This window comes from Parus major, chromosome 21 (assembly GCF_001522545.3).
Source record: "Parus major isolate Abel chromosome 21, Parus_major1.1, whole genome shotgun sequence".
NCBI lineage: Eukaryota > Metazoa > Chordata > Aves > Passeriformes > Paridae > Parus > Parus major.
The window spans coordinates 1,850,398-1,865,626 of record NC_031789.1 but is presented as its reverse complement, the minus strand read 5'-3'; the positions used below and the strand labels follow the sequence as shown (position 1 = coordinate 1,865,626).

The following is a 15,229-nucleotide window of genomic DNA, read 5'->3' as shown; positions in this document are numbered from 1 at the left end:
TATAATATAATATAATATAATATAATACAATATAATATAATATAATATAATATAATACAATACAATACAATATAATATAATACAATATAATATAATATAATACAATATAATACAATACAATACAATATAATATAATATAATATATAATCTATTATCTATTGTCTCTTGTCTATTGTCTAATATCTATATTATATTATATTACATTATATTACAGTATATTACAGTATATTATACATTATTTTCATATAAACTATATATACATAAACTGACAGGTTATACTATACAAAAGCAGTTAAAAGTAAGCATAACTTGTACTATATCAAAATATTAGTGGCACAGAAAGTTAATCTATAAATGCAAAATATTCTATTCTGTTCTATTCTGTTCTGTTCTATTCTATTCTATTCTATTCTATTCTATTCTATTCTATTCTATTCTATTCTATTCTATTCTATTCTATTCTATTCTATTCTATTCTATTCTATTCTCATCTCTAACACCTCCAAAGTGGGTACTGAGACACTCAGAGGTGCCTGAGCAGTGCCCCAGGTGCTCCCCAGCCCTCCCTGCGTGCTCCTGCTGTCCAAGTGCCTGGAGCTGGCTCCCAATGGCTCTGCCCTGGTGCACAAATTCACCTGTAATTTGTCATTTAGTATAATTTTCCCCCTGAGTGCACCTAAAATAATTGTGACTCGTTGCTACAGGTAATTAATGGGGTTTTTTGCAGCATTAAATGCTAAGTGATTACAATTGCTCTGTGCAAATCTGCTGTGCTTGGTGTTCCCATCCTTCCTGCTGCCTGTCTCTCCGTACTTGATTTCTCTGCCCTTAATTAAATAGTGGTGAGGGGAACCACTCCAGTGCCTCTGGAATCACAAATCCCTCTTTCCTGCATGGCTGGAGATGGTTGGTGGTGGTTTTCAGGTCCAAGGCACATTCTCACAAGTTAAAGGCAGCATTTCCTGACCTTCACCTGCCCAGCACCGACTGGGGCTGTCCCATCCATGCTCATGCAGTGTCTCCACCCTTTCCCTAACAGAAAAATCAGGAAATTCTCTTTCTTCTGATTTATTTTGGAGTTTGGTTGGGGTTTTTGTCCCCTGCCTGAGAACAGGGTGTATCTGTGCTCATCTCAGTCTTACACCCAAAACCAACGGGCTGCAGACTGGAGGGTGCTGCATCAGGGCCACTTGGCAAGGCCAGAGTCCCTGAATCTCTTGGTATCATCAGGACCTGCCAGCACCAGAGCCTGCCAAATGTCTTGGTGCAGCTGGAAAAAACAGCAAACCTCTCCTGAAATCTGCAGCCCCTGTGTTCTCTCCTCACCTGATGCCCTTGAGGAAGTGAAAGGTGCCAGAAGAGCTGGGGAACAAAATCAGCTGCAATTTCACATCTGCCTTCCCTCGCACCCCAAACTTTGAGCATTTCTGCTTCTTGCTCTGATGCCCTTTGGGCAGTGGAGGAGCAGAAATTTAGGAGCAAAGTCTGGAACTGCTGGCCTTTGCTGTAGCAAGATGTGACAGCAGTCTGTCACCTCTGGCACGGGCAGCACGTGTCCATCCTGCCAGTGGTGTCACTCCCCTGCTGTTAACAGAGCATTTGGTGCAAAAATGCCACAGAAACTGGTGCCAGAGCCTGGAGAGGGACCAGCAGGTGCTCCCCACACCAGGGATGTGTGACTGGAGCACTGCCTTCAGCTGCCACTGCCAGAGCAGCTCAGTTGTAAAAAGGCCCTTGTGTGGTGTGTGATAGGTGGGATGTGCTGGTAGCATCGGTCCAGGGAGATCCCTGGCAGGGAAAGGAGGGTTGTTAATAAGAAAGGAAATCAGCACCTTGAAACAGAACAAACAGCACGGAGAGACCCAACCCACTGAGGATGCTGGATCACAAAAAAATCCCTTTTACATGCCTGAAAGCAAAGATTGAGGCTGTATGCAGATCTGGCCACTGGAGGTAAAGATGAGAAAATGAAGGTATTACTACCTCAGTGGGAAAAAGCAGAGATGAGTCAGAGTCAGGAATAATCCTTGAATCACTGGAGCTGGTCCTAAAAGTACCTCATGAGTACAGGGACCCAGACAGAGCCTGCTTTCTCTTATTTGGAATCTGAGCCTGCAGGAGGGGGCAGATCCTTCCACCCCCAGACAGATACCTGACATGCCACATGTCACTCTTGAACAAATCGATTTTTTAACGAGAGACGAGCTGTTTGTTTGTGTGACAAACGATGTGCCCGAGGGGCTGCTGGGAGAAGGGGGTAGGATGAAGCAGAGCGATGCCAGACCTGCTGTGGGATGAGCTCCTGCATCAGGAGGAGGCAGAGGAATTGCAGGCAGGTTGTGTTGTCAGAAAAAAAAAAACATTTTTTTCCAAAAGAGGCTCTTTCCTTATTGTTCTGTGCAAGGGAATTTGTTGCTCTGTGTGGCAGCGCCCCAGGGTCTTGCAGAGGGACATGCCCCATGTCCCAGATGTGGAGATTTAATTTCTGAAACCTCCCACATAGACACTTCTGGGAACCTGGGCACAGCCAGTGTTTGTGGCAGCCACCACAAAGTGAGGTCTGGGCTGTGCATTTCCCCCATAAACACTATTTTGGAATAGATTTCCAGTGCTGTGTGCTCTGATCCCTGCAGTGCTCTCTGCCCCGAGGGCTGGGCAGCAGGCACAGGTGCAGAACACCTGGAGCTTTGCAGGCAGCAGAGGCACCCACGTTTGCCTGTGAAGCAGTTGGGTGTCAGGCTGGCAGGAAGGGCAGCTGGGGGAGCAGAAGTTTCCACAGAGCCCCGTTTCCAGCTGGAGGGGACTCAGCCAGGTGCAGGGGAGAGAGGCTGGTTTCCCATGCCCTGAGTGGGAAGGCAGCTGAGCTTTGTGCTGGTGGGATGCTCTGAGCTGTGGGGTGATCCTCATCCAGGCACATCCCTCTGACCTGTGCCCCTCTCTCCGCAGCCTGCCAGCTGGGGTTTTACAAATCAGCCCCTGGGGACCAGCTGTGTGCCAAGTGTCCCCTGCACAGCCACTCGGAGAGCCGGGCAGCTCGCGTGTGCCGCTGTGACAGCAGCTTCTACCGCGCCGTGCAGGACCCCCCCTCAGCTGCCTGCACACGTGAGTAACCCCTGAGTATCCCCTGAGTACCACTGAGCACTCCCAATTACCTCCTGAGTACCCCCGAGTATCCCCTGAGTACCCCCTCAGTATCCCCTGAGTAGTCTTGAGTACCCCCTGAGTACCCTCTGAATACCACTGAGCACTCCCGATTACCTCCTGAGTACCTGAGTACCCTGAGTATCCCCTGACTACCTCCTGAGTACCCTCTGAGTACCTCTGACTACCCCCTGAGTATCCCAAGTACCTCCTGTGTACCCCCTGAGTATCCCCTGAGTATCCCCTTAGTACCTCTGAGTACCCCCAAGAACCTGAGTGCCTCCTGAGTACACCTGAGTACCCCTGAGTATCCCTTGAGTACTCCTTGAGTATCCCCTGAGTCTCCCTGAGTATCCCCTGTCCTCCTGAGTATCCCGAGTATCCCCTTAGTACCCCTGAGTACCCCCAAGAACCCTTGAGTGCCTCCTGAGTACACCTGAGTACCCCTGAGTATCCCTTGAGTACTCCCTGAGTACACCTGAGTACCCTCTGAATACCTCTGACTACCCCCTGAGTACCCCTGAGTATACCAAGTACCTCCTGTGTACCCCCTGAGTATCCCCTTAGTACCCCTGAGTACCCCCAAGAAACCCTGAGTGCCTCCTGAGTACACCTGAGTACCCAAGTACTCCTTGAGTATCCCCTGAGTATCTCCTGAGTATCCCCCAAGTATCCCCTTAGTACCCCTGAGTACCCCCAAGAACCCTTGAGTGCCTCCTGAGTACACCTGAGTACCCCTGAGTATCCCTTGAGTACTCCTTGAGTATATTGAGTCCCCCTGAGTATCTCCTGAGTATCCCTGAGTATCCCCTTAGTACCCCTGAGTACCCCCAAGAACCCTTGAGTGCCTCCTGAGCACACCTGAGTACCCCTGAGTATCCCCTGAGCATCCCCTGAGTATCCCCTGAGTATCCCCCGAGTTTCCTGCCTGTCCTGTGCCCAGCTGCGCTGCCCTGGGGCACGTGTCACATCCTCACACCTGGCTGCTGCTCCTGGCTGAGCGCAGCTCTGTCCCCTGGCCCCGTGCCCGCTGCTCCCCCGGCCCTACAGCCCCGAGGCTCCGTCTGCCCCGTGAGCTGAGAGCCCCCCTGAGCTGCCCTGCCCCTGTGTGCCCCATCCTGCTGCCCTCCAAACTCCAAACCAGAGTCAGAGAGTCACGGGATCCTTCAATTGGAAATCCAATTGTCCATCAAGTCCACCCATCAGCCCAGCACCTCCACCGTGTTCACCACGAAACCTTGCCCCTAAGTGCCACATCCACACATTTTTTGAACACTTTCAGGGATGGTAACTCCACCATTTCCCTGGACAGCCTGTTCCAGTGCCTGACCGCCCTTTCCTTGAGGCAAAGACAACCAATCTAACCCTCTTGTGGCACAGCTTGAGGCCGTTTCCTCTTGTCCTGTCACTTGTTACCTGGGAGAAGTGATGACCCCACCCCAGATTTCCTTTCCCAGAGGTGTTCTGGGTGGTCAGACACCCCTGGGCAGCCTGGGGTCAGCACAAGTGTGGCTGTGCTCCCCTGTGGGTGGACAGTGACACCAGGGTTTGTCACACGGGCTCAGCTCAGCTTTGCAATAGACTGCTTTGAGGGGCTCAGTGCTATTAAAAGGGGACAAGGAGATCCCAGGGAGATGCCCTTGGTCCAGGAGGACAGACAGGGGTGGCATTGCTAGCTGAGGCTGGGGTGAAGGAGCGTTTCCCCAAGGAATATCCACCCAAATTTATTAATCTGCCCAGGAAACGTGCATTCACCTTTCCCTTTAGGTGAGCACATCCAGCTGTGGCTCTCCCCCCATGTTTCATGTTTCAGCATTGCCTCCTGCTCCTTCCAGAGCTCTCTCTGTCTGCCACTTGACATTTTGATCCAGACCTCCAAGGCATTTCACCCTGAGCCCCACCTGTGTCTTTGCTGTCTCGTGTCCGGCACATTGGCTGCTCTGGGCGGTTCTGTGTCCCCTGCAGCAGTGTTGGTGCATTCAGGTCCTGCTGCATCTCCATCGGTCCCACACTCCACCATTTCCAACAGTCCAGCATGTCACCCTGAAAACTCAGCTTCTGAGCTTGCTGACATGGTTTTCTAAAGCTTTTCCCATGACAGTAACTGTAGATATGTGTACATTCTTTCTGTTACACATCTTGTGATGGGCATCTCTCATGGCCAGTGCAGTGAGAAAGTGTTATCCTGACCATCCCATCCCTGGCTGTGGTCAGAAACCTATAAATCCTGGGAGGAAAAATAAACTCTGCTCTTCTTTTCACCACACCTCGAGCTGTGTCCGTGTGACCTATTCATCTCCAGCTGCTGGGTTCAGCCCCCAATCCCTGCTTCTCTTCCAGGGCCCCCCTCTGCTCCTGTGAACCTGATCTCCAGTGTGAACGGCACCTCGGTGACGCTGGAGTGGGGCCCGCCGCTGGACAAGGGCGGCCGTGCGGATGTCGTGTACAACGTGCGGTGCCGGCGCTGCGCGGGGGCCGCGGGGCCGTGCGAGGCCTGCGGCAGCGGAATCCGCTTCGTGCCCCAGCAGATGAGCCTGGTGCAGGGAGCGCTGACCGTCACCAACCTCCTGGCACACACCAACTACTCCTTCTGGGTGGAGGCCGTCAATGGAGTCTCTGATCTCAGCCTGGAGTCCAGGAGAGCCGCGGTCGCCAACATCACGACAAACCAGGCAGGTAGGAGGAGCAGACCGGCCCTCCAGGCTTGGCTCGTGGGGGTGATGCTGATGTTGCTCCAGCAGTGTCCAGAGCCTGGATTGGTGATGGGTTTGAAACGGGAGCCTGTCCTCTCTGCTGCTGGAGCTGGGTCAGGGAGCTGGGATGGGCTGGGAACAAGTTGCTGCCCAAGGTAACTCTTACCCTTCTCTGCCTCTGCTTCGTGGTGTGCTTTTCCCTTCTCTGCTCCCTTCACTTGAGCTTGCAGCCAGTGTTGGAGGCTCCTTTTCTGCAGGACACAGAGAACACTTGTTATTGACAGGAGCACTAAGTGGAGCATGAATGTTTCAGGCTGATCCTCCAGCCTTTGGTCCCTTCCCAAAGGGTGAGGCAGCAGCTCATGCTCTGCTTTTATCTCCCACCAATGCCAGGCCCTGGCAAGTGACAGCAAGGTTTGCTGGGGAAAGTCTCTCCCATGCATATCTCACCTTTGCAAATTCCTCACTGCTAAATGATGTTTCCTCAGGAAATTCCTCTGAGCAGTGCTCCAGCCCAGGCAGGACAGGACTTTGCTCTGTGGCACTTTCCCATGGAGCACACTGCGGGCAGAGAGATCATCTGGGCAGGGTCTGACCCTCCTTGTCAGTTCTCCCGGTTTGAAATGATCCCACAAGAACTTCCCGTGATGCTGAGCCCCTTCTGCTCTCGTGGCAGGGGTACCAGTGGGAGAAACTTGGGGAGCCCTGCTGGATAGCTCGTGGCTGGCATGAGAACAGGTCCCTTTGTCACTAATTCCAGCCTGTGAGGAATGGCTCAGTCCTGCTGGCTTGATCCCTCACAATCCCTCCAAGTGCTGATGAGCTTCAGATGGAGATGCTCTCAGGAAATGCTGAATATTCCCATTTCGACCACTCAGCTGCAAAATGGATTCTGAGCAGGTGCTGGGAAGGCAGTGGGGTTGGGAATTTGGTAGTTCAGCTACTCTGCTCCAGCTGCCCTGCCCTCCTGGGAGCTGAGGGACCCTGACACTGCATGGGGGGACCCCAACACTGCATGGGTGGACCCTGACACTGCATGGGGGGACCCCGACACTGCATGGGGGGACCCTGACACTGCATGGGGGGACCCTGACACTGCATGGGGGGACCTCCTGGTGCTGGTCACCCTTGTCCTCCCAGCCCCAATGGCTGAGCATGGCTGAGGCAGATGCAGCACAGATTCCCTGGGCAGTTTGGAGTAAAGGTTTTGCCCATGTTTAACTGATTCCCACCATCCCAACCTGTCCCATCTCCCCAGGGCGCTCTGTACCAGCAGCGTTTTCTGCTGCTCAGAGGAGCCAACCCCAAAGAGCTAAAACTGCTGCCTTTCAGTCCCTGAGTGCCCCACTGCACTTCCCCAGAGCTGCCCCATCCCATTTTTGAAGCTCACAAGTGGGGCCTGAAACCTTCCCATGAGTCATACCCAGTGGCTGCAGTTGGCCATCACAGCACCCACTACACCCTGGGGAACTTCCAGTGGATGTTTTCCCAGCAGGAAAAGAGGACACCCAGGGACAGTTCATGCATGGCTACAGGTACAAGAATTGATTCAGAGGCTCAGCTCAGGACTGGGAAGATGACAAATACCCCAGGGCAGTAGAGCACCCCCTGCTCTAGACTGTGCTCAGACCCTGACCACATTAATCATCTCCCCTCTCCCTCTTCCTCTGCCCCTCTCCCCTCACCCCAGGTAGAACAAGAGGGGACAGAGTGCTGCTAGGGATCTCCATGACCTGCAACCACACTGCTCCTTCTCCTTTCTGGCTCCAGATCACAGCAAATCACCAGTGTCCCCTCCTGCCTGTGCTGGGCCAGTGCCCTCCTCTCTCATCTCCTCAGAGCTGCTTTACTCCATGGCAAAGAGACTGATGCAGCCAAAACCAGGGAAAGCCTCTTTGCAATCCCCATCACAGCACTCATCTCCACGTGCTTTATTTAAACCAGAAGCCTGGTTAAAACCAAGGGTCCTGCCTGGGGCTCTGGTTCTGCCCTTCCCTGTTGCTGTCTCCTGCTGCCCCACCTCTGCAGGCACCTAACCCGCTGTGTCTGGTCCCCAGCCCCGTCACAGGTGGTGGTGGTGCATCAGGAGAGCACAGGCCAGAACAGTGTCACCCTGCTGTGGCAAGAGCCAGACCAGCCCAACGGCATCATCCTGGAGTACGAGATCAAGTACTACGAGAAGGTAACGCGAGCTTCTTTCTCAGAGAGGCCCCTGCTACCAGCCAGCCTCGCTGGCTTCTTCTTCAGAAGTCTTCTTCTCTGGAAGACTTTGTGGTCGCTGTGCTGGTGCAGAGAAGGTTTTGTTGTTGATTTCCCCCAGGATAAGGAAATGCAGAGCTACTCAACTCTGAAATCCAAGAGCACCACTGCCACCATCTCTGGCCTCAAGCCTGCAACCCGCTACATCTTCCAGGTGCGGGCTCGCACCTCTGCCGGCTGCGGGAGGTTCAGTCAGACTGTGGAGGTGGAAACGGGCAAGCCGGGTGAGTGTGTGCAGGTGTGGGGTGTGGGAAGGGTGGGGCAGGGAGCATGGAGCCTGGTGATGCCCTTCTCCACAGCCACTGTTCCTCTGCCACACGGGGAGGGGGCCTGGAGGCACATCCCCTGCTGTTTCACCCTGCAGGGATTGCTCGGGGTTGAATTCCTGATGTGTTTGGAACAAGTGGAAACAGACTCAAGTTGAAACAGGGTTTAGGTTGGATAATAGGAAATATTAGGCTGTCCAGGACAATGGTAGAGTCACCATGCCTGGAAGTGCTCGTGTGGCACTTGGGGACATGTTCAAGTGATGGCCCGGCCATGCTGGGTTGATGGTTGGACTCGGTGATCTCAGAGGTCTTTTCCAACCTTAATGATCCCATGATTCTACGTTTATACATTAGAAAGAGGGAGGAAAGATGTAGCAGTTAGGACAGGGAAGAGCTGGGGCAGTCCTGAGGCTCTGATCTCCTCCCTGTCCTGGTTTGCTGTGTCACCATGGCTTTCTCACATCTCTCCTTGGTTTCCCCACGTGTAAATGGTCCCTGCACGCTGGGAGAGGCCCAAAACTGGGAGTAGGTGGGACAGCGCTTCATCTTTGAAGACCATGACCCCATTACCAGCCCAAGGGTTTATCTTTGAAGACCTCAGGGTAGGTACATGGCTGAGCCCAGCAGTGCATTCCCCACTCCAGCTCACCCCCTTGCTACCCTGCTTTTCCCAGTGTCTCTCCGCTACGACACGATGACGATTGTCTGGATCTGCCTGACACTCATCGCTGGCCTTGTCGCCCTGCTGGTGGTTCTGATCTGCAAGAAGAGGTAAGGCTTTTCTGGAGGCCAGTGGGGTTTTCTGGAGGTCTCCAGCAGGGACAGGAGGGATGGGAAAACTTGAGCACAACTCTTCTCCTTTCAGTTTGCTCAGAGGATAAGTCCAGGATTAATAAGCAGCCAAGAGAATTCACCACTTTCACTGAGGCAGAGCTGGTTCCCAGATCTCCCCCTCATGCCAGCAGGCTGAATAGTAATAAATCAGTATTTTATAAAATATATATTATCATATATTAATCAGTATTTTATAATATATATATATTATCTATATATGTAATATATAATACACAGAATATCAGTAGCACAAGCAATAGCAATACCAGTACCAGAGGTACTACCAGTACAAGAGCTGACTGGATGGACTGGTGGGTAGGTCAGGAGAGGAGGGATCTTTTTTAGAGCAGACAGATCTGAGGGAGATTGTGTGCTCTGTATGAGCGTGGCTGAGCCAAGCACGTGGAGCACACTTGTTTTTAGCACTGCCAAGCCTGGGAGAGCACCTGGAGAGCACTTTGAGCCAGACCAAAGTGTCAGCCCAGTGAGATGCAGGGATGCAGCTGGTGGATGGCCAAGTGTTTCCTCTGGCTGCCCACAGCCCCAGCCTGCACTGCCTTCCACCCTGCTTCTGGAATGTTTGTGGGAGTGAGGAATGGGGGCTTCTCTTCTGACCCTTGTCCTCCCGTGGCAGGCACTGCGGGTACAGCAAGGCTTTCCAGGACTCTGATGAGGAGAAGATGCATTATCAGAATGGGCAAGGTAGGACACTCTCTGGGAAGGCCCCCAGCCCCATGGATGGGCAGAGATGGACTGTTCCTCCCTGACACTGCTGTGGTTTGAAGCGTTTTGTATCTTGTGTCCTTCTGGGAACGTGTGTTGGGAGACTTGAGTGGGTGATCTGATGGCAGGGGCATCCTGGTTGTGGGGTTGGGAAGTTGAACAGCGTGCACTGAGAGTGCAGCAGGATCACCCCAGAGAGCAGCAGGCCAGGGGCAGAAGTGGGGAGTGATGGAGTGGGACAATCACGTGGAGAACACCTGGGCAGCCAGAACTGCTCTGAGGATGCTGCTGGGCCAAAGAACGACTTAGTGCTCCTTGTGCTGCACCTCCATGGCTCCTCAGCCTGTCCTGCCCCTGCTGCTGGGTGTCCCATCCCATCCCATCCCATCCCATCCCATCCCATCCCATCCCATCCCATCCCATCCCATCCCATCCCATCCCATCCCATCCCATCCCATCCCATCCCATCCCATCCCATCCCATCCCATCCCTCTCTCCTGGTCCCTCCACCTGCCCTCGAGTCCTGGGGCTGGAAATGTCCCCTGGCTGCTGGGCTCAGGAAGGGATGTGTGGTGTGAAGATCAGCACTCTCAGGGCTGCCTGAGAGTACTGATCTCCTCTCTCCCCCTTGAAACCCGGCAGTGAAATTCCCTGAGTCCAAGTTCTACGTGGACCCCCACACGTACGAGGACCCCTGCCAAGCTGTGCATGAGTTCACCCGTGAAATTGAGGCCTCCAGGATCAAGATTGAGAAGGTCATCGGGTCTGGTGAGTCCTGGGGCCCAGCTGCCTCTTTGCATCAGGGAAATCTGAGGTTGTGCAGTGCCTCTGGCCTGCTGGGATCAGAGCCGTGCTCAGCAGGGCTTCATCTGCTCCTCATCCTTGTGAGATCAAAACCTTGGAGGGACTGGGGGTTTGGGAGGGTGAAATAAACCCTTTGGAGCAGCCTGGTGCAGGGGGCTGCTCGTCGGCAGGTGTGGCACTGGCAGCTCAGGCTGACACAGCAGATGGCTCAGTCTGTCCCCATGGGTGTCCCAACGTGCACCCATGAAAAACCTGGGCTGACAAGATGCAAATGAAATTGCAGAAAAGTGGAATGGTTTTCAGGACAAAAGGGAATTTTTATCATAGGAACAGGGGGCTTTTGGGGAGGCATAGTGCAGAGCTGGAGATGGAACTTCACTCTCAGCATCCTGAGGGCTTAACCCAGAGGGATGATGAGGGTTATTTTGGCTGCTCTGAGACCCTCAAATTTGTTCATTGCAAGCAGGAAAGCAAGTGCCACTGTAATCACTGCCCTTGGCCCATTGCCTTCAGTGACAGGCACCAGACAGAGGTGGTTTCTGATGTTCCCACCTTTCCTGAACTGGAAGCCAGAGCTGAGCAATCCTTTCAGAGGATTGAATCCTGGAGAGGTTGGAGTGGATCAAAATCCAGACTGAAAGCCAGAGGGGCTGGGGCATGCTGTGAGCATGCTGACACACTGGAGGATTCAGTGTTGGTGGGTGAGTGCAAGAAGCTGAGGAGCTCTCCGTGCCCCCACTGTCCCTTGCCTTGCAGGGGAGTCGGGAGAGGTGTGCTACGGCCGCCTGAAGCTGCCAGGGAAGAGGGAGGTTCCCGTGGCCATCAAAGCGCTGAAGGCAGGCTACACAGAGAAGCAGAGGAGGGACTTCCTGAGTGAGGCCAGCATCATGGCACAGTTCGACCACCCCAACGTCATCCACCTGGAGGGGGTGGTCACCAGGAGTATGTGGCTGGCAGGGGAGGGAGTGCTTGGCAGGGCAGAGCTGGGATGCATCTCCCTGTGGGGGTCAGAGCTCCCTTTGGGTGTGCTCCATCCTTCACTGCCCCAGTGGCTTTTCACATTTGTGCATTTACCTGGGACATCCTCCCCCTTGCCTTCTTTCCAGGACAAACTTCCCCGTGGCAGCTCCACACCATGCTCTGCAGTGTCCTCCAGACCATTTGTTGGTTTGGGAGATGTCCTACTCAAAGGCATTTATTTTAAAAGGCTGCCTGTATTGAATCATAATTTGAAGTCTTCCTCTAAAAAGGCACATTCTGATGCAAAGCCTTACACTAATGGCATGCAGATTTCAGCAGGGTAACAAAACTGACCCAGCCATATCAACAGCACCTGGAGGGAGGGGTACCTGTCTGGGTTGTTGTCACATCCCCATCATTGGGCCAGTCTGAGGGGCTGCAGAAGACCCACAGACCTGAATTCGTGTCTCTCCCAGTAAAAACCTGGCACTGGGCTTCCTGGAGGAAGGTGACTTCTCTGCTAACTTGACCTCCCTTGTCTTCTGCAGGCAAATTGGTAATGATTGTTACTGAATACATGGAGAACGGCTCGCTAGACACCTTCCTCAGGGTAAGGAGTGGTGTTTTCATTCACTGCACGTCCCCCAGGGCTGGGTCCTGCTCCTCAGCCTCACAGCCACTGAAACCCCAGTGCTGGAGAGAGCTGTGGGTGCTGGGCTCTCACCTCTCCAGCAGATACGGGCGGCAGGCATCGTGTCTGGCTCCCTGCAGTGACACCACAAAGGCAGGGACAGCTGCCTGAGCATGTGTCAGAGGCACTGAGAGGGCAGGAAACGAGCAGGGCACAAGCAGGAGGCACTGGGGGTGAGGGGGTACTAAGCCAAAGATGAGAGATGCTGGGGGTTTGATGACAGGACGGTGGTGACCAAATAACTCTGGGTTATTTCCTTTCCAGAAACACGACGGGCAGTTCACCATCATCCAGCTGGTGGGGATGCTGCGGGGCATCGGGGCTGGCATGAGGTACCTGTCTGACCTGGGCTACGTGCACCGGGACCTGGCTGCCCGCAACATCCTGGTCAACAGCAACCTGGTGTGCAAAGTGTCTGACTTCGGCCTCTCCCGCATCCTGGAGGACGACCCCGACGCTGCCTACACCACCACGGTGGGTGGCTCACAGCGCTGCTGGCTGCTGCCCCAGGCCACTGCCACATGGGAGAGTCAGAGGCTCTCAAAATTGGTAGGGCAGGAATGGTGGTGTCACCTCCTGCTGATGTCTGGGCCAACAGCTCGAAGCCAAAGAGCTCCTGAGCCCTGATGTGTTGTCCTTCACACGGGGACATCCCAGAACGGAGTGTGCAGTGAACAAAGAGCAGCAGGATGGGAGGGCAGGGAGTCAACAAACATCCCCATTGCTCCCATGGGTGTGTGTGTGGCCTCTGTGTCCCCATTGGAGTCCATCCCCAGGCTGTGTAGCTCCATCCACTCCTCACTTGTCCTAGAGCCATCAATCTACAGCAGGGTATTCTGGTCCACCCTTCAGCATTGTGGCCACACACTGGATTTTCCATCTGACTCTGCCTCATTCATGGATGTGGAAAAGGTGAGAATTGGTTCTGCAACCTGTGGTTTTATTTCATGCAGGACACTTTTGTCATGTTGAGATTTTTCTGGCCAACCTGGCCGCTCTGTTTCTTGATGTCCTCCTCCACAGGAGGTCATCAGAAGCAAAATTAAATAGATTTTCATGAAATACATAGAAAATATTAAATAAATTTCTTGGTGCAGTAAAACCCACCAGAGCTGGTTGCTCTGGAGAAAGATTGGGTAGTGCATAGAGCTGAACCACAAAGATGCAGTGGCAGAGTCAGGATCTTTGGTGAGCTCTCAGTCAGGGAACCCTGCAAATCAGGTTTCTTTTGTGTTCAAAAACTTGAGCTCCTCCTGTGCTGTCTTCAACATGCTCAGGAGATTGCTTCCCCCAAGGAACTCTCGCAAAAGATTCATTGTTCATCTTCAGTCCTTATCAAGGCACGTGCCAGAGTGGGCAGGACCCTGCTGGGTAGAGGCAACTCTCCCAATGCAGGTATCCCTGAATGGTGATGGCACACCATTCCTGCCCCAGATGCTCTGGGAAGCCCACCTGATGTTCCCTAGACTGCAACTTTCCTCTTAAGATGGCTGGCAACCACATTTCTAGCTTAAAAACATTCTTAGTCCACACATTGCTGATTTTTGTCAGCATGGTCCTTTAATTGAATGCATCTGCTTTTTCAGTCCTTGCCTGTCAAAGCAGGGAAGGACAGGGAGCACATCCCATCACTCTCCCTGTCTGCTCATGTCAGGCTCTCTGCTTGCACACAGAGCCAGCTCTGTGCTCTGGTAGCCCAGGGCTCCCCTTCATCACTCTGAATTCCTTCTCTCTTGAGCTGGGGGACCAAATTGTGCATGAAGACCTTGTAAAAGAGCACAGTGTTCTCCTTGCTCTGCTGGAAACACCTTGAAGTCGTCCTTCACGTACACCTCCGGGCTTGTCTTGTGCAGATTACCTCCTCAGTCCTTTTTAGAAGATGCCACCCCAGTTTATCACTTGTCCAACAGCTGTCCCAGAGCTCGAGGTGCTGAGCCCTGCCTGCTCTGAGCCTCCACTCTCACTCACTTTTCCAGGGGGGGAAGATCCCGATCCGCTGGACGGCCCCCGAGGCCATCGCGTACCGCAAGTTCTCCTCGGCCAGCGACGTGTGGAGCTATGGAATAGTCATGTGGGAGGTGCTGGCCTACGGCGAGCGACCCTACTGGAACATGACCAACCGCGACGTGAGTGCTGCCAAACCTCCTCCTGCCCTCCCCAGACCAGCCTGGCAGGGCAACAGGGGCCCAAGGATCAGCTCCTGCTGCCAAACCTCCTCCTGCCCTCCCCAGACCAGCCTGGCAGGGCAACAGGGGCCCAAGGATCAGCTCCTGCTGCCAAACCTCCTCCTGCCCTCCCCAGACCAGCCTGGCAGGGCAACAGGGGCCCAAGGATCAGCTCCTGCCCCTCCTCACATCCCCACAGGGCTGTGCACAGGGTGTGCGTCCCCTCTGCGGTGACAGCAGCACATCCCTGCCCTGCACAGCCTCTGCCTTTGCAGTCCCGTGGCTCCCAGGAGTGACCAGAGCTCATATCTAGATCATATATCATATATATATCATATAGCATGTATCATGTATCATATATCACGTATCCTACATCATATATCGTGTATCTTATATTATATATATCATATATCATCTATCATCTATCATATATCATGTATCTCGTATCATATATCATATAAAATATATCACATATCCTATATCATATATCATGTATCCTATATCATATATCAAATATCATATATGTAATGTATCATGTATCATATATCATGTATCATATATCACGTATCCTATATCCTATATCATGTATCACGTATCATATATCATATATCATGTATCCTATATCATATATCAAATATCATATATCATGTATCATGTATCATATATCACGTATCTTATATCATATATCAT

General features: G+C 52.8%; 1 protein-coding gene across 1 annotated transcript in view; it reads left to right on the top strand.

Annotated features, from left to right (window-relative positions):
• EPHA8 (EPH receptor A8) overlaps window positions 1-15,229 on the top strand; it is a 54,193-nt gene that overhangs the window by 32,054 nt on the left and 6,910 nt on the right. Inside the window, exons 4-14 of the mRNA XM_015647955.3 lie at window positions 2,947-3,102; window positions 5,482-5,817; window positions 7,892-8,016; window positions 8,155-8,317; window positions 9,037-9,133; window positions 9,831-9,898; window positions 10,562-10,687; window positions 11,480-11,665; window positions 12,232-12,293; window positions 12,639-12,848; window positions 14,351-14,500. Coding sequence (XP_015503441.1) covers window positions 2,947-3,102; window positions 5,482-5,817; window positions 7,892-8,016; window positions 8,155-8,317; window positions 9,037-9,133; window positions 9,831-9,898; window positions 10,562-10,687; window positions 11,480-11,665; window positions 12,232-12,293; window positions 12,639-12,848; window positions 14,351-14,500 — 1,679 coding nt within the window. The remainder of the gene's footprint in view (window positions 1-2,946; window positions 3,103-5,481; window positions 5,818-7,891; window positions 8,017-8,154; window positions 8,318-9,036; window positions 9,134-9,830; window positions 9,899-10,561; window positions 10,688-11,479; window positions 11,666-12,231; window positions 12,294-12,638; window positions 12,849-14,350; window positions 14,501-15,229) is intronic.